Source organism: Myotis davidii, unplaced genomic scaffold (genome assembly GCF_000327345.1).
Source record: "Myotis davidii unplaced genomic scaffold, ASM32734v1 scaffold18, whole genome shotgun sequence".
NCBI lineage: Eukaryota > Metazoa > Chordata > Mammalia > Chiroptera > Vespertilionidae > Myotis > Myotis davidii.
In genome coordinates, this window is record NW_006292696.1 from 36979 (window position 1) to 55299 (window position 18321).

An 18321-nucleotide genomic window follows, 5' to 3' on the forward strand; every position below is an offset into this window, starting at 1 on the left:
ATGAGATCAACACTATATAAAAAGCAGCATAGGAGAACTCCCATTTTAAACAGTTTAGAAGAATTTGTATGTACATTGCTGGCTTCTTTCAGACTGGGATAAAACCTGTGAACACAAGGCTTCCATCCCTGCAAAAAATATAAAAAGAGAGTCAAAGCAGCAAACAGTCTCTAGCCTAGAATAAGATCTCACTAATTCTTGTTAATGCCACCCTGGCCTGTCTCTGAGTTTGAGCCCTGATTCTCTCTATAATAATGATAACTAAGGTTTTTATATAGTACTCATGCAAGTTTACATATGCAAGCTCTTTGAATTCTCACACCATCTCTAAAGAAGGTGGAACTTTACCCACATTTTAGTGAGAGGCAGCATGTACTGTACCATTAAAGAGAATGGACATTGCCAGTGGTCAGATTTCGTTTTGAATTTGGGCTCTGCCACATGGTAGCTTTTAAATTCAAGCTAATTTTTTACATTTGTAAATGGGGTGATAACCTTTTTCATTGTGTTGTGAGAATAGATGAGAAAACATGTAAACTGGTTAGCACATTGAATGTCAATAAAGGTTACTATCTATAATAATAAAAGCATAATATGCTAAGTAGGCTGGGCGTCTTTCTGGACGAAGCTGGGGCTGCTAGGGAAGCCTGGGTCCCTGGTGCTGGAGGGAAGCCCGGGTCCTGGGAAGCCGGTGCCAGCAGCCAGAGGAAGGAAGGCCTACTCTTGCATGAATTTTGTGCATCAGGCCTCTAGTACGGGATAATAATGTGAATTGTTATAATTAGAAAGACCAAGACATTTCTAAGATCCTTTCTTACTCTTTAGTTTTGTCATGCTAAAGTTACCATATCATTCGAACTAGCCCTGTACAAATAGCATAACTTTTGAAAACTTTAGTATGTAAGACATAGTGATTTGGGGCTTCATTTTTTAAAAAATATATTTTTTTTATTGAGTTCAGAGAGGAAGGGAGAGGGAGAGAGAGATAGAAACATCAATGATGAGAGAGAATCATTGATTGGCTGCCTCCTGCTCGCCCCCTACTGGGGATTGAGCCTGCAACCTGGGTATGTGCCCTTGACTGGAATCGAACCTGGGACCCTTCAGTCTGCAGGCCGACGCTCTATCCACTGAGCCAAATTGGCAAGGGCCATTTTTATTCTTGAGAGTTACTATTTTTATCATTAGTGAGCAGACAGTTGGCTCTCTGACAGCCTATATTAAAAATAAAAGCCCCAGGTTGTCAAATAAAAAAATGACAACAACCGGCACAATAGCTGTCTGGTGTGAATGCCCTGTCTTGAACCATAATAGAGTTGCATTTTTTTAAAATATATTTTTATTGATTTCAGAGAGGAAGGGAGAGGGAGAGAGATAAAAACATCAATGATGAGAAAGAATCATTGATTGGCTGCCTCCTACATGCCCCCTACTGGGGATCAAGACCACAACCTGCGTATGTGCCCTGACCAGGAATCGATCCATGACCTTCTGGTTCGTAGGTCAGTGCTCAACCACTGAGCAACACCAGCCAGGCAAGAGTTGCATCTTACTGGTCATGTCACATAATAAAGTTGCATCTGATTGGTTATTTCTTGGTAGCAAAAATCCTTATGTACATTATAGGCACCTTATCTTTTTAAAATATTTGTCTTTATCATTGATAGCATTACATATTATAGATGTCCTCCCTTTGCTCCTCCATTGCCCCCTTCCACCAGGTATCCAGTTTCCCTGCCCTTGCCCCAGGCCTTCACCACCCTATTACTTATAAGTTCTTTGGTTAATCTCTTTCTGCCACCCCTCACCCCTTCCATCTGAGATTTCTTAGTTTGTTCCATGTTCCCATGCTTCTGTTTCTATTTTATTTATCAATTTATTTTCTTCATTACGGTGTATAAAAATGCCATCGATTTCTGGATGTTGATTTTGTAGCCTGTTCCATTGCCGAATTCATTTGTTAAATCCAGTAGTTTTATGGTGGAGTCTTTAGGGTTTTCTGTATACAATAGCATGTTATCTGCAAAAAGGATAGGTAATTAGGCCCTGGCTGGATGGCTCAGTTGGAACATCTTTCTGATACACTAAGTTTATAGGTTCAATACCTGATCAGGGCACACATAAGAATTATCCAATGAATGCATAAATAAGTGGAATAACAAATTGATTTCTCTCCCCCCTCTCCCCCCCCTAAATTCAATAAAAAAATTTTAAGGGTAGGTGATTACTATTATTATTATTATTATTATTTTTGTAAGTCAATCAAATCATATCTTTTTTTTGGTCAGATCTGCAAAAAAATATTTTTTTTGGTGTGCTGCAGAATTTTAGGAATTACTTTATATGTGTCATGAAATGAGAAAGGTTAAAAATTGCTGGTGTAAAATGTCTAGGGAGTGCCCCAGCCAGTGTGGGTCAGTTGGTTGGGCATCATCCCTTGCACCTGTCAGTTTGATTTGGTTTGATTTGGGATCAAGGAGATTCCAGGTCAGGACACATGCCCAGGTTGTGGCCTGGATCCCAGTAGGGAGCATTGCAGGAGGCAGGCCATCGATGTTTCGCTCTCACATTGGTGTTCTCTCTCTCTCTTTCTCTCCATTTCTCTCTCTAAAAATCAATAATAAAAATAAAATCTTTATTAAAAATAAATAAAATGTCTAAGGAGTGATAGATACACACTAGACAGAGTAGTTATTAGGACTAAAAGAACCTAGGTTGGGATGGGATTTAGGTGAGAACCGAGCTTTCTGAAGATGAAGATCTTTCTTACCTTACTCATTTTTTTTGGTTGAAGGGTCTCTGGACCCCTTGAGGTTTTATGTACCAGAGAGTACTTTTTGGGGAGGAGGAAAGTGCCTAGTAAATGCTGACAGACAGAAAAATGAACTAGGCTCTAAATATCTTTGAACTTCTCAGGCTTCACAGATTCCAGTTTTCTGACACTATTGAAGAAGATGCCAGACGTCGAACAGCTATATGGCCTTCACCCTAGATACCTTGAGAGGCGGAGGGTGCGTGGCCATGAAGCTTTTAGCATTCCAGGTGTTCTGGAAGCTTTGCAGGCATGCCCAAACTTAGTGGTGAGTGCCTCTAGTTGAACATTTAACATCAACTAATTGATGAAATAAATAAAAATAATGATAACACATGTTCCCTCACATGTAAATTTCATCCATAGCAAACTTTTTAAGTTCCATTGCATGCTTAACATCTTATGTTACAGAAATAGAAGCTTTGGGTGCTAAATTAAAAGCCTTTCTTATGCTTGCTTTGGCATTATTTTCTAGGGTGTGGAGACTTCTCATTTGGAGTTGGTAGAATCCATTTGGACGTATATGCCTCATGTTCATATTTTGGGGAAGTTTCGGAATCGTAATGGAGCATTTCCAATTCCTCCTGAAAATAAACTGAAAATTCCTATAGGAGCAAAAATTCAAACTTTGCATTTAGTTGGTGAGTACATGTTTCTCGGGTCACTGGTGACTCCTTGAAATGCCACATTAGTTGAATATTCATTGAAAGGAAATAGGCAGAATTTTAGAAATGTCTTTGTTGACTGATGGTGGCAAAGATATGCTTATGAGATTTGTATAAAAATTTCCCACTAACAAGCCTGGGATGGGGGACAAGAGAAATACTGCTTCACAACCACTCTATTTCCTTTTTGAAGATAGTTTGAGTAGTTTTGAAAGTTGTTGGTTTTTTTGTTTGTTTGTTTGTTTCAATGAACCAGAATCCTGCCATTGTTATCTAACATCTACCTCTTGATTCTAGCTCAACCCTCTAGAGCAGAGTCCTCCAGTGTAACTTACTGTGATGATGGAAATGTCCTATACTTGTACTATCCTATATGGTACCCACTGTGGCTAGTGAAACAGGAACTGATAGTTTTTTTTATGGTAATTTATCAAATAGCCATATGTAGCTATTTTTATATAATAAAAATCTTCATTATAGCTCTTAGGTTACTCGTATCTTCTCCAAGCAGAAAGTGCCCCTGTATTCTTCAACCCAGAGTCATTGGAAAACTCTACCACTTCTCTGTTTCCCTGAGAAATGGGGAAGAGATGGTCTTTTCCAGATTCATCTTATTTGTAATGGTCACAGTATGTAGTCTCTGTCTAAATATTCCCTGGTACTATATCCCAATAATTTCAATCTAAGTAAATGAATTGGTAGAATCCATTTGGACGTATTTTCTCTAATTTGTTGTCTTTGGCTTAGATTGCTGAAGGGAATTTTTATTACTCCTGTTACTATAGTCTGACATTTAAAATTCATTTATTAAATATTTTACCTAAAATATACATATTGAGTATCTGCTGTATTTCAAGCATTATTCCAGGTATTTTGGGTGGTCCTGAACTAGAAATTTCTGAAACTGGGTCAGGTGGGGAAGGGAGAGCAGCAGGGATGATAGGAGTAAGTTTTAAATAAGACTTATGTGCACAATTATGGAGGAGGAGCAAAGCTCTCCAGCATCCTTTCATTGACAAGATCAAGGAGTGGTTCTGATTAAGGACTTGGATATCTAGTTTGAAATTGGGTTTTTAGATAGCATTATAATATCTGAAGTTAAAATATAGGCCCTGCACAAAGACTGTATTTTTATATCTTTATGTTTTCTATGATTCCTGTCACAGTTCATTGCAAAAAAAATATGTACTTGGTAAGTTGAAATGCATTAAATAACTTGATTAATCCAGCAGCTTAACACTCTAATGGTGATACAAATGTGGGTAGTAAATTAATGAACGTGCTGGGGAAGACAGGTAATAGTCTTTGTGTATAGAATGGATTTGGGGCAAAATGTAGATTGGGCATATGATGTCTCATCTGCATCTGTCTCACCCTTGGTACCTTGGGTTTCCTAATCAGAACTACCATCATCATGTTAGATATATTTTTTAATTTTGCATCTTGAGTCTCAATCTGTACCTTACTTCCTCTGTTTTTTTTTTTCCTTTGGTCTCATCCTCAATTTTACTTCCCATCTGTTGCCATCCAATGTGTATGCATCATTCAAAGTTAAGTTAACCATGCTTATTTGGGAGTACCAAGTTAAGAAGTTACCAATACAGTAGAATTTAGCTTTCTGTAGAATTTAGCTTTTAAAGAACCAGTCATTCAAATACTCTAATATTGCTTTCTCTAGTTACCATTGCTAGCAGGGCTTCTACTGACTCAAATTTAAAAGTTGCATTAAGCTAGTTTAGCCAGCCGCTGCTTATGAAATACCATAACCCTGGACCCTTGGATATCTCTCAGAACCTGTGTCACTTCCTTGGCTATTCTGTAGCCTGCAGTGTTTAGACTCTCGAGCAAGTTCCTGGAGCTGCTTCCTTCCATTTAGAATGTACAAGTTACCTGTCTTCTTTCTTCTTCCATATTTCCTGACTTTTCCTCCCACCATAAATCCCCACCCCTTTCTTCCAGACATGGTCCTCTGTGATTTCTAGCTTTAAGCCACTCATGGATCAGGAGGGCAAAGTAACTTTATCAATTTGAAATCCTATATAATAAAAGCCTAATATGCTAAATGTCCAACCGGTTGTTCAACCGGTTGCTATGACGTGCACTGACCACCAGGGGGCAGACGCTCTGACTGGTTGGTTAGCTTGCTGCTGGGGTCCAGCTGATCTGGACTGAGCTAGACGATTGGGACTGACAGGCCGGACATGCCCTGGACCCCTCCTGCGGGCCCTCCCCAGCCCCAATTGTGCACCGCTGGGGTCCCTCCCTCGGCCTGGCCTGCTCCCTCTCGCAATCCAGGACCCCCCCAGGGCATGTCCACAGGACAGGCCGAGGGACCCCACTGGTGCACGAATCCGTGTACCAGGCCTCTAGTATTAAAATAAATGACTGACAGGTCTCTCACTTTCTTAGCATCATGCTGACTGGCTCCTACCACACATCTACAGATCCTTAAGATTCATACATTTGTAAGAAGAGCTTTAATCTCTGTGTCTGATATCAGTCAGAAACCAGGATTTTTAAAGCCAGCTAGCCTGCATTTGTGCTGAGAAATTTAGTTTTCCCACTGGCAGGATAGTGGACACTGGTAGTGAAATAGTAATTTTGTATATTGTTTCTGTATCTTATTACTTTTGCTATCAATAACCTATATTTATATTATATCCACTGGGCAAATGTATCCTGGAAGGGTAGTGGTGTTATGAGAAAGACTTATGTGTATAACATATAAAATCCTATCTTCCCATGTGCTTTTACTCAAGAAATAACAAAGTACCTTGTCTATTTATGGTTTGTTTAAATTGTTCTTTACAAGACTGTTTTAAGTGAGCCAAAGTTGATAGATTTTAATGGGGTAATTTGTTCTGAATAAAATATCCATGAAGTATATGTTATCAACTTGAAAATAGACTCGAACTTAGATACAGAATACAGAGTTTCTTGGTGATTTTCTTGTTTGTTCTTTTTTTACATATATGTTTCAGGGGTGAATGTTCCTGAAATTCCTTGTATCCCAATGTTAAGGCACCTTTATATGAAGTGGGTAAGACTCACTAAGCCACAGCCATTCAAAGACTTTCTTTGCATCAGCTTGAGAACTTTCGTCATGAGGAACTGTGCAGGTAATGGGACATAGTCATGGTGGAGTTACTAGTACACATATGCTATTCTAAAAATAACCTAAAGCAAACTCCATAGCTACATTCATAAACAAAATTTTATTTTGCTACTACTATAGTATGTGTTTTGTAACTTACCTTGTGAAGATAAATACACTTTTTGTTTGAAGACAGTAGATACATGATTTGTGTCTGACCCTTAGCAAAAAAAAGGTGTCACTATGTCTCTAAGTATTTCTTATAGGCACTTTCACACTTTTTTATAGGATTGTTCTAATAGATATCTGTTTGCTTTCTTTGTCTTTGGTCACTTTTTTTGGATTGTTTTAATAGATTTCTGTTTGCTTTCTTTGTCTTTGGTCACCTAATCATTCTGCATGTAAATAGTTGATCTAATGTACTTGAAAGCATAAAACACTGCTTTTATGATACTGCTTTTCAGTTCAGAAACCTTCAGTGTCTCTGTTTCCCGAGCGTGTCAAGTGCAAACTATTGTGCTTTAAATTTCACAATAACCAGGGCCCTTCTTGATATCCTTGATTTTTGATTCCTTCCCAAGATACACGTTCTTTTATAGTCAGGTCTGCCTACGTACTGTCTACAACAATACCGCCATTCACCTCAGTGTCTTTCCTTATGCTGTATGTCTGGAGTTACACACTTCCTTCCTCCTCTTTACTTGTATACATCCTTCAAGTTCTGCCTCTTTCTGCTTCCCTTTCTATTCCATTTCTTTCTTTTTTTAAATATAGTATAGAAGATCTTATTTTTGTACTTGATATGTCCTGCCTTTTTATATTTTTATAATTTTTCATGTTAGTTTTATCACCATGCCAGTTGCAAGCTCTTTGATAGGACCATATCTTTTATGATCTTCCATAACACTTAATACAACAATCATTACATAGAGATATGTTTAAGTGATTGTGCTATTTACTTGAGTGAAGGATCAAATTTTCAAATTGGCTTTCCCCCCCTTAGTTATTTTGAGCTCAAAACTATTAAGAATTTAGGGAATTTATTTTAAAAAAAACCCAAAACCTATGCAATGTTCTTAACAAATCCTAAGTATATGGTTAACAGGCCAATACTTACATTCTAATCAGTTTAAATGGCCAAGAGCCAACTACTTGGCTCTCATTTTCCAACATAGAATTTATGTTATTTCAACTGCTGACTTGAAAATTTGTCTTTAGGGCTGTTTATATAATTCATTGAATTTTTTTTTCCTTTTTCCCAGGTCCCACAAACTCCTTGAAATATGTCCCTTTAGTAACAGGCCTGGCCTCTGCCCGAAACTTGGAACACTTAGAAATGGTTCGAGTTCCTTTCCTTGGAGGTCTTATCCAACATGTAGTTGAAGACAGCTGGAGATCAGGTATTTGTTTTTCTTTAGTTACTAAATATTTTAAAAATCAATTTTTAAAGATCATTAAGATATTACTTACTTCTCTTTTGAGTCTTTTCAAAAGAAAATGCTTGTCAGTAATGGCACTTTCTCTCTGGTGTATTTCATAGAGTAAGTAACCATGAGCACAAGCTAGTATTCATTTCCATTTTATGCAATGTTAAACCTTCTTAAATAGAGTGATAAGGCATGTTTTCTGGCTTGTTAATACTTATATTTAGTTAATACATCTGTTATATTCAGATTGTTTCTGAGAAATGTTAACAAGGATGTCTAATGCTCTTTGGTTTTAAGAGATGTTTTTTGACTTGGATACCAGAATAACTCAGGTATTAATAACATAACTATATTTAATAGTACATAAAATGTTTTCATGTTTATGACTTGGATATAGACCTATCCATTAGATTATGGCTTTAAAAAAAATGAGCATTTTATTCTTTAGGTCACATTAATTATATTTTAAATCATGATATGTAATAGAACCCTCTCCATTTTAATCACATCTAATTGAAACAGAAATACCAAAAAATTTAGCTAGCTAGATAATACTTGAGAACTGAAAATCTAACTTTGGATATTCAAAGTATAAATCAGGTAGGGAACCTTGTTTCTGCCAAGGGCCATTTAGATATTTATAACATCATTTGAGAGCCATACAAAATTATCAACTTAAAGATTATCCTTCTATATTTGGTCAAACATTTAATTAACTCACCCCTAATGCCTTGGCAGGGCCAGACCAGATGTTCCCCACCTTTGGTATAAATGGAAAATCATCAAGTATCATTGGTTACAAATAAACATTATCACTAATAGTAATGACAATAATACTTCAAATCCAACAGAAATGCATACATTATTCACCAAGAGAGTGTTTAAAATTGTTTATAGTAACATTCATAAAAGCTCCAACATGGAAGCAACCCAAATGCCTATTTAGCAATAGCATGGAAAATTAAAATGTAACATATTCTTGCAATGGAATATTGTGCAACAATGAGAATGAACAAAGTAATGCTACAGGCAACAATATGGATGAATCTCATAAACAAAATGTTTAATAAAAGAAGCCAGACACAAAAGTATGCATACTGTGTAGTCTTATTTATAAGAAGTTCAAAACAAATCAGTCTTTTGTGAAATTCATTTAGCTATATACATTAATAATTTGTATATTTTTCCCCTCTGTATTTACAAGTCAGAAACATAGCCAAAACCAGTTAAAGATAAAGTAGTGTTGATCTTATTTCTTATAAATATATTGGAGGTTCAAACTTTAGCCAGAAAATGCTAGGATTCCCTACTTACAATTCCCTCATGAGCTTCTGGCTTTCTGAAAATTCTTACTTAAAATTGAAATAATTTGGACTAATTTTCAGACGCCATCAGAATGTCTTTTCAGAGTGACGGTATCTGTTTTCATCTTAGGAGATAACTAGTAGTCCTAATTGATCTTGAGATACTCATTTGAATAGAAAAACAAACTTAGATTAAATACAATTATCATTTAAAGTGAGAATAAATGCTTTACTAAAAGTACTGTGGTCAAATGAAATGTCTTATGTTTTGTTCCTTTTCTTTGTTAACCAGGTGGTTTTAGAAATTTGCACACCATTGTTTTGGGAGCTTGCAAAAATGCTCTTGAAGTAGACCTTGGTTACCTCATTATCACTGCTGCTCGTAGGTATGTTTCCTCTTCACTTGTGTCTTTTGTCTTAGAATTATATGTATTTTCCTGTTTTACAAAAATTTGGGGAATATGTGTGAAAAGTTTGATCATGCCTTGTTCAGATTTCAAATACACTGGAGTTGTTTAAATAGCAGCAGGGTTATCATGTGGTAGTCCCATGTTAGAATTGATGACCAGTTGAGCTGCTCTTTCAGACCCAGCAAGCTCTGAAAGGATGTGGTCTTACCAGCAAAAAACAGTCAGCTCTCTGGAAGTGCCTGAGAGTGTAACAGACGCCAGCATTGATTCTCTGGCACCTGTAGCCCTCTCAGGAAGCATGTCTCAACTTCAACAATTTTCTGAATCAGTTTAGTTAGTTGGAGATATTATTTGCTGTTGAGAAATCTGTTTAAAATCAGCCTTTTCAAGTTCCTGACCTTATGCCACATTTACTGTTTCCTATGTTATCAAGAAGTCTACCTCTACTTGTACTTTAATATTTGATTTAAGTTGAATTAACTATTTTTTCAATTTACTTGTAAACAAAAGTCTTTTTATCAGTAGGATATTAAGAAAATAAATAAAGCAAAACTGTTTCTAAGTTTAAGTAAATAGGTATTGTTACCTACTGTAGAACTGTACTCTTTGTTAAAATGGGACATAATGGTTAGTATAGAAAAGATGTTAAAAAAAATACCAGCACCAGATTCTTATTTGACTTAATCAGGTTTAAGAAAGCACTGGGAAGGATATAGGATTCTTACTGTGTAATTCATTGTTATTTAATAGGAACTTCCGTGTACCACCTAAGGTGTGCCCACACTTTGCAGTATGTATATTTAAAGGAAACATCTCTAACATGTTTAATGGAGGGGAGAAAAGTTGTTTGCATTTGACACTTCAGCAAGATAAACTACTTTCAGAGCCTTATATTAGGAAGAGCCTTTGATTCTGGTTGTTTGTATTTCACTGTGATTGTGTATTTTACTGGTTGCTTGTATTTTACTGTGATTTATCTTTGTTCATAGGTTACATGAAGTTCGGATCCAGCCTTCCCTAACCAAAGATGGTGTCTTTTCTGCCCTAAAAATGGCAGAGTTGGAGTTCCCCCAGTTTGAAACCCTTCATCTGGGATATGTAGATGAGTTTTTGCTGCAGAGTAAGACTTATCCCATTTTTTTATTCTTTAGAATTACTGGAGGGAACTTACTTGACTGAAACCTGAATTGGGATGTTTCATATTTTCCTGAATATAAGACAACTTAAACTCTTAGGTGCTCTCACTTCTTGATAAAGAAATTTTTAATTTAAGCTTTAAGTGTCAGTGATTATTTTTTTCAATATTGCCTCTGAATTTAGCTTATTATAGAAAATGTAGTGATTATCAGTATACTAAAAAAAAAAAATCCTTATCTACATTTGATATTGTCTCCACTTTGCTGCCCAAGTTTCTTTCCCATTCTGCTTCATTTTTTTCACAGAATGTCATCCTTGGTTCCATTTGTTGAATTTGATCTGCCACACTTCTTGAAGCTTTTGATGGTCCTCTCAGATGAGGTCCCATTCCCTGCCCATGCTCTTCATTTCCATAATTAGCCCGCTGGGCTACTGGATTTCCCAGATAGTGTGAGCACATAATGGTCAGTATTCATTTAATGATGATTGCTGTTGGAAGGCTTGTTCACAGCATTTTCTGGAATGTATTTACAATGGGGAACTTAGCCTTTGGGTTTGAATGCATGTCAATTCGTTATTCAAACTTTTCTCCCACATGACGTTAGTCATACATGCAAGAACACCAGCATGTTTTTATTTTTGCAAGAATTAGTTTATTCCCCATGTAATTTGCAACAAGTCTTTCTTACATTGTTCACTGTCATTCCAGATGGCATTTTTTTCTTTGGATCTAATTTGTGTTGTAGAAAACCATAGAAGGCTTAATTCCTCTGGTCAGGACAGTCCAGGTCAAACTGCGTGACTGTTGTCCTTTTTCATTTCTAATAATTGTCAGCAATAGGGTTTTTTTTTCTACTTTTTCTTTGTTGCAGTTCTCATTAATACAGGTGAAGGATTAAAACAATGAAATCAGCCAGTTTAACACAGAAATCACTTAATCTTTATAGCTTTGAAAAAGATCAGCTTTTCACCAACATAGCTTTAAAATGCTAAATTAGTATAGCAAGTTCATATAAAATCAGTGTACAGTAAGTCCCTCCATAATGTTTTTGGTAAGTTCTTTGAACTGTGGCAAAACAATGTTTGTATAATGAAACTAATTTTACCATAGGCTAATTGATATAAACAAGAGTAAAGTTCTTATGGTATCTGATCAACATTGTAATGAAGGACATTTTAGGACCTGCTGTATTTGATATCAGACTTTTCTGGTTTTGAATGAGGTTGTAATATTATCTATGTAGTAACTTACAAAATTATTAGTTTGGTAATTAGTGTTCTTTCTGTAAGCTTGTATTTTGTTCTTCCCCAAAGCTCAAAACATCGATTTGTTGTTTCACTTACTTATTCATTCATTGGTTGCCTTTTGTATGTACCCTGACTGGAGATCGAACCCACAACCTTGCTGTATTGGGATGGTGCTCCAACCAACTGAGCTACCCGACCAGGGCATATTTCTCTATTGTGTTTCTGTCCCCTCCCTACTCATTTTCAAAGAAAAACACTTTACCTTTGACTACTATTACCTTATGCTTTTCAAAATAACTTGTTTCAGTCTTTTCATATTTAATAGTCCCTTAGCTCTGACCTTTTTTATAAGCTATCCTCTTCATATTTGCTGCAGTTCATCCATTTCTCTAGTATAATTGTTCTTCTCTGCTTCTCCAAAGGCAGCCTAGAATTCTCTGCATCAGAATAGGATCCAGGTGCCTCTATTTAGAGAGGAACGGGAGGTCACTGGTCATACTCTGTCACTAAATCTCAGCTTCAGTGATTTAGATTTTAAAGCATCTGTCTAGGAGGTAGGGGTGGCCCCTGGTAAAACTTGAGTCCCTTTTTTTGTTACAGAGTGTCTGGCAAAACATAAAAAGAGACAAAAATCCTTGTCTCAGACATTTATGGTAGAAGTGACAGTGCCAGATTGAGGAAATGGACATGCTGAAAAGCAGATGCTGTGTATTAGGAACATAAGTGACCCAAGGATGAATACTTACATAGATTTATGATCTCAGAGCTTCCTGTAAATGTGATAGGGATGTAACACTCATTGAAAACCAGAGCAGTACAGAGTAGTCTTAGTGCTGAAGCTTTAGGGAGAGGGAGGGAGATGGACTTGAGGACTGCCTGCTATTAATCGCAGGGCCTTGAGCAAGTTACTTTAGTCCATATCTCTTATTTGTTGTGGTTTTATCTTCATTTAACAAATGTGAAAACATGGGCTTTTATTATTATAATCTCTGACATTTAGAAAGCATTCAGTAATGGTAACTTTTAGCAGAACTATGAGCTGAACCAAAAAACAAAAATGAGTCTTTGGTGATGTCCTCAGGGTTTTGAGGTAGTGTTACAGTCAGGAGACCCTAAGAGCAGGAACACGCTAATAGTCTCAAAGGAGTGAATGTAGGACATCGATTTCTCACATCAGGCTGTTTATTCAGACAGCACCCAAGGAACAGGGTCAGTTCAAGATTTACCTGATCAGAGGAGAGAAAAGGCAAGTTTCAAGTCCAAAGGGCAAGAGAAAGCTTTTTATCAGGAGACTGAAGAAAACTGCTCAGCTTAATGGTAAAGGATGGGTTCAGGTGTAATCTGCAAATGCCAATAAATGCCCAAAAAGGGGACTATCAGAGAGAGACTGAACTGTATGGAAAGCGAAATTGGAAGGGTTTTGGAGTAGATTGCTTGTTTTAAGCATGTTCTGAACTGAAGATATAAATCCCTCTAGTATGCAGGGCAGTTTCACCAGAGCAACTGTTTTCTTTGTGCTTTGTGTTACTTGATTACAAGGACTGGGAAGATGTTTGAATTCCTGGAAATGTGAACTAGATAAGTTCCGTTTTTACTTCAAAGTGTTCATAGTCAACTGGACCATCCTGGAGAGTAGAGGGAAGATAGATGAGAGAAACATTGATGGGGACAAGGGATGAGGTGTGATTTCCAATGGCATAAACCAGAATGGAGGGGCCTCTTCTACTTATATACACCCCCTCATCTGTGACAAGACAGTAGGAGCTCCGTGGCAGAGAGGATGGGTGTGTTTGAGTTAGAAGTCCATGTCCTGGAGGCAGATACAGATTTACCAACCAATAACATGGGCTCTTAAAATGAATCTGAATTCCCTAAGTTTATTCCTCTCTACATATGGCTATACCCAACTCCATAAACATGTGAGTTATATTTTTAAGGTATTATTTTTCTTTTAAAAGATAAAACTAAAACTTCACCATAGACTTGAACTAATACAATATATCTGTCCGTTTTGCTTTAAGAACTTTTGCTTTCTTTTTGCCTTTTCTAAATAATTGGAAATATTTTTTCCTATTAGCGGCCCCCCCTTAACTTTTAATATAAATTCTTACTTTAAGGCCAATTTGTACAATACACCTAATTAAAAACTATACCTGAACCTGAATCTGATGAACAGATGACACAGAATGATCATAGAGAGTGATTGTACTGGATGTTAAGATAAAGAATTGGCAATGCTCCTGGACACTTAACCTTTTTTAAAAAACAGTCTATTTCTCTTTTTAGGCAGAATGGCTAATGCAGATCTGGTGAAGTACGGTCTGGCCGATGTGGTAGAAAATCCTGGTATTATCACCGACATAGGGATGAAGGCAGTCAACGAAGTTTTTTCCTGTATCAAATATCTGGCAATTTATAATTGCCCCCATCTACATAATCCATACAATTGGATCTCAGGTACTGTAGGCTTAAATCTGTCTGTATTTTATGTTGAGATAATATGTATCTTTGTTTTCTATGTGTACTATGGATCGCATTCGTAATATAAAATGTAGATATTTTATATGAATTATTCATACGAGTTCTGGGAACCTTTGATAACTGAGTAGGAAGTATATTCAGTGCCTCTGAACTCCTGACATTTTCTGCCCAAAAGTTTGCACTGTCCAGGTTATGGATTCAAGTGCCCTGATCTTGATATATACCTCTTTGGGCCAGGCACATACAATGAAGGTTAGAAATTGTTGCTTGGGATACTGTGGTTGTTTCCTCTGAATTACCTTCAAATGGCACATTATCTGAAAGGGCAAAGTGGGTATATATCTAACTTTAGTTAGGTAACATATTACACATTAACTTAGAGACATTTTTTGTCACCTTAAAATCCTAGGCTATTTCAGACCCCCCCCCTCACCCCCCGTGACTTTTGCACTTGATATTTTTCCTTATGAGGGAGTTGATTTTTCTCCCTAAGAGTGTAATACTATTTATTTCTTTAAAGGTCCTTCTTAAATACCTAAATTCTCAACCTTTAAATAAATTCAGAACTACAGAATTTTCATTGTGGTATCCTCTTTAATCAAACCATTCCCCCTCACAAACACCTACAGAACTGCCTCCTCTGCTATCTGAGCCACCACCCAGGGATATTGTAGCTCCTCACAAAGCCTGTCTTCAGGCCTGTTTTTGGGCTCTGGGGCCTCTGTTGAGATCAGTCACTCATTAGACTGACCATGTCTCACCCACCAGAAATGAAATCCCTGGCCCAGCTGCACCAAGAAGTTATTGGGAAATCCACACTTTAAGTTTAGGAAGTATACACCACTTTTAAAAAATAACATTTATTGGGTTTTTGATTTGTTTGTTTTCTTAAATACAGAAGAGTATAAAGAAGAAAAAAAAAATGGCCTATAATCCCATCACTCAGAACTCCTGTTAACACTTAAAAACTAAAATAATACATGCACTTGATAAAACAATATCAATCAGTACAGAAAGGTACAAAATGAAAAGTCTCCTCTTCTCAAAGGTAACCACCATCAACGGTTTCTTGTATATTCTATGGGCAGACTATTTTGGGCATATTGCAGCCTATACATGTCTAGCATTGAAAATGATTTATATAAACAAAAGGATCCTGCTATGTATGCAGTCCGGTAGCTTGTCTTCTGTACTAAGAATGTTTTGAGAGCTTTCCAAATCAAGCATATTCAGTTCTTCATTCTTTTAAAAGCTGCATAATGTTCTATTAAATTAATGCACCAATATTTCTTTAACTAGTGTCCCATTGTTGAATAGGTATGTAGGTTGTTGAGTGGATAACGTTTAAATCCAGGCTAACTTGGTTACATGTTAATGATTCCCACAGTGAAATTAGGTAACAAACATCATAGTTTACAGTTATTAAGTTGTAGAGATAGAGGAAAATTGCTTAAAGAAACCAGATTTGAAAGTCTTTGTGACCTATAGCAAAATTCATCAGTAATGGAGAAAATGTTGCTTAAATTCTCTGTGGCCATTTCATCAACAGATCACTCAAGATGGACACGATTGGTTGATATCAACTTAGTGCGGTGCCATGCTTTGAAGTTGGACTCCTTCGGCCAGTTTGTTGAATTATTGCCCAGCCTGGAGTTTATTTCACTGGACCAGATGTTTCGTGAACCACCCAAGGTAAATCATATTTAAGAGAATTTTTGTTCATTTATTTTGGTACCCAAGGAAGAAAACAAAACAAGTGCTTTCTTCCTAATAATATGCCTTTACAGTGTTATAATTGGACTTTTTACTGCCAGACTCAGTGAAGGCATAAAGGTCAGAATAATGCATGGCCTCTTTCTTGTAAATGAGTATTAAGGGGTCTCTAGAAAAGGGAAAGAAAAAAGTAAGTGGAAAGCTGTCTTCATCAGTTTTATAAACTGAAGATATGGTAAGAGTGAAGACAGAAATTTGGGCTAATACAAATTATTACTCATACTAATTGGAACCCAAAATATAAATGAGGATTACGGATTTATTTGGAAATGTCTTACTTTGCTGCTGTCTTTTTTAGTGGGTTGTATATCCTGGGAAATTTGAGATTGCCCAGTTGAACAAAATGTTATTTTAAAACTGCTTAACAAATAAAATTTATTATACTCTCATTGTAAAAAAAAAAAATTAATGCTTCAACTAAGTATGTTCTCTCTTATCAGTTCTTAATGGTTACATTCCCACTGTTGAGTCAGTGGAATTTGAGGTCAGAACACTGGGTTTCAAGTCCCAGCTGTACCTCTTACTGGTCATGTGCTGTTGGGCAGCTCTCTTCCCATCGTGCATCTCATCTGAAAATCAAGCATAATAACAATTTATCTTGCTTGAAGTGTTGTGAGCCTTAAATGAATTCTTATATGTATATGTAAAAGCATTTCATAAATAAAGTTCTATTTAAATATTCTTATGTAGAGATGAAATAAGGGATATAAGTGTGTGGTTTTGTCTTAACCTTAGGGCTGTGCTCGAGTTGGTCTAAGTGCAGGCACTGGAATTGGGGTGTCTTCAGCCCTTGTCAGCAACCAGAACTCTAACAACGACAATGATAACAATGCCCAGAATAATGCCAACATCCATGACAACAATCATCATCCAGATGACTCAGATGAGGAGAATGACTTCCGGCAGGATCTACAACCAGGAGAGCAGCAGTTTGCAGCCGACGGTAACCCAGATCTTTTGTGAGCTCCAGATAGAGATGATTTTTACTTTGGATCCATTCTATTCAGAGATCTAGTCTATCTCTGACTCTATTCTGTCCTTCCCTCCATTTCACTTTGTCACTTTACACATTAGGGTCCAAGTTGTTGACAAGGTTAATGAAGGGGTGGATGAAATTTGCCTGTCTGCTTGCTTGTTTCAGGTTCTCCATATAATGCCCTTGTCCACAGAATCTGTAAGGCTACTTACAAAATAGGAAGGACTTGTAGATGCCATGGGAAATAGGGTTCAATGCTCGTTTGAGGCCTGGCTTAACAGGTTTAACTTTCAGGATTTGGGCAAAAGAGCAATTCTTAATGTGTTCTGACCAATAGATGTGGAGTATTCAGCTTGCACGTCCCCAGAGCTGAAAAAAAGAAATACCAGTGATGTAGTTGACATTGTGTTGGGCATCTTTCACATACCTTTCATCTTTAAGTCTTCACAGCCATCCAGCAAATGCAGTACATGAACTAATAAAGACCTATTGGGTTTTGCTTATGTAATTTTCCTTCCAGTTCTTTAATCTGGACTAAACATTCGCTGTGTGCCATCCATGTGTTAGTAAGCTTTATCTGCCCTCTGCTGGTGAGTGAGGATAGAGTGAGATTAGTTTTTCCACTTTCCCAGTTGACCCCTAAGAACTAGAGAAAAGCCCTAGCTGGTTTGGCTCAATTCAGCTTAAGGGCATATGCCATGTTTGTGGGCTCCATCCCCAGTAGGGGGCACCCAGGAGGCAGCCAGTCAATGGTTCTCTCTCATCATTGATATTTCTGTCTATCTCTCCCTCTCCCTTCCTCTCTGAAATCAATAAAAAATATATAAGAAAAAAGAACTAGGAAAGAATCTCTTCTAGCCATCTAACTGCTGCCCCTCACCCATTCTTGTGGGCACAGTAATTAATGAGAACAAAGCCCTGATGGTGTATAACTGCTTTGATAATGAAAGCATACTGTGTATAAAGCATGAATTCCTTTAAGGCCACTCTTTCG

At 36.9% G+C, this 18321-nt stretch overlaps 1 protein-coding gene across 4 annotated transcripts in view; it reads left to right on the plus strand.

The window, feature by feature from the left end:
• Positions 1-18321, plus strand: part of FBXO38 (F-box protein 38) — a 52748-nt gene that overhangs the window by 12171 nt on the left and 22256 nt on the right. For all 4 annotated transcript variants that reach the window (XR_001514278.1, XM_015565601.1, XM_015565599.1 and 1 more), the window contains 9 exons: positions 2917-3080; positions 3288-3453; positions 6459-6596; positions 7834-7971; positions 9595-9688; positions 10702-10832; positions 14384-14554; positions 16128-16270; positions 17087-17294. Coding sequence is in view for 3 of the 4 variants with exons in the window: in XM_015565601.1 (XP_015421087.1) it covers positions 2917-3080; positions 3288-3453; positions 6459-6596; positions 7834-7971; positions 9595-9688; positions 10702-10832; positions 14384-14554; positions 16128-16270; positions 17087-17294 (1353 nt within the window). In the remaining variant the exon portion in view is untranslated. The remainder of the gene's footprint in view (positions 1-2916; positions 3081-3287; positions 3454-6458; positions 6597-7833; positions 7972-9594; positions 9689-10701; positions 10833-14383; positions 14555-16127; positions 16271-17086; positions 17295-18321) is intronic.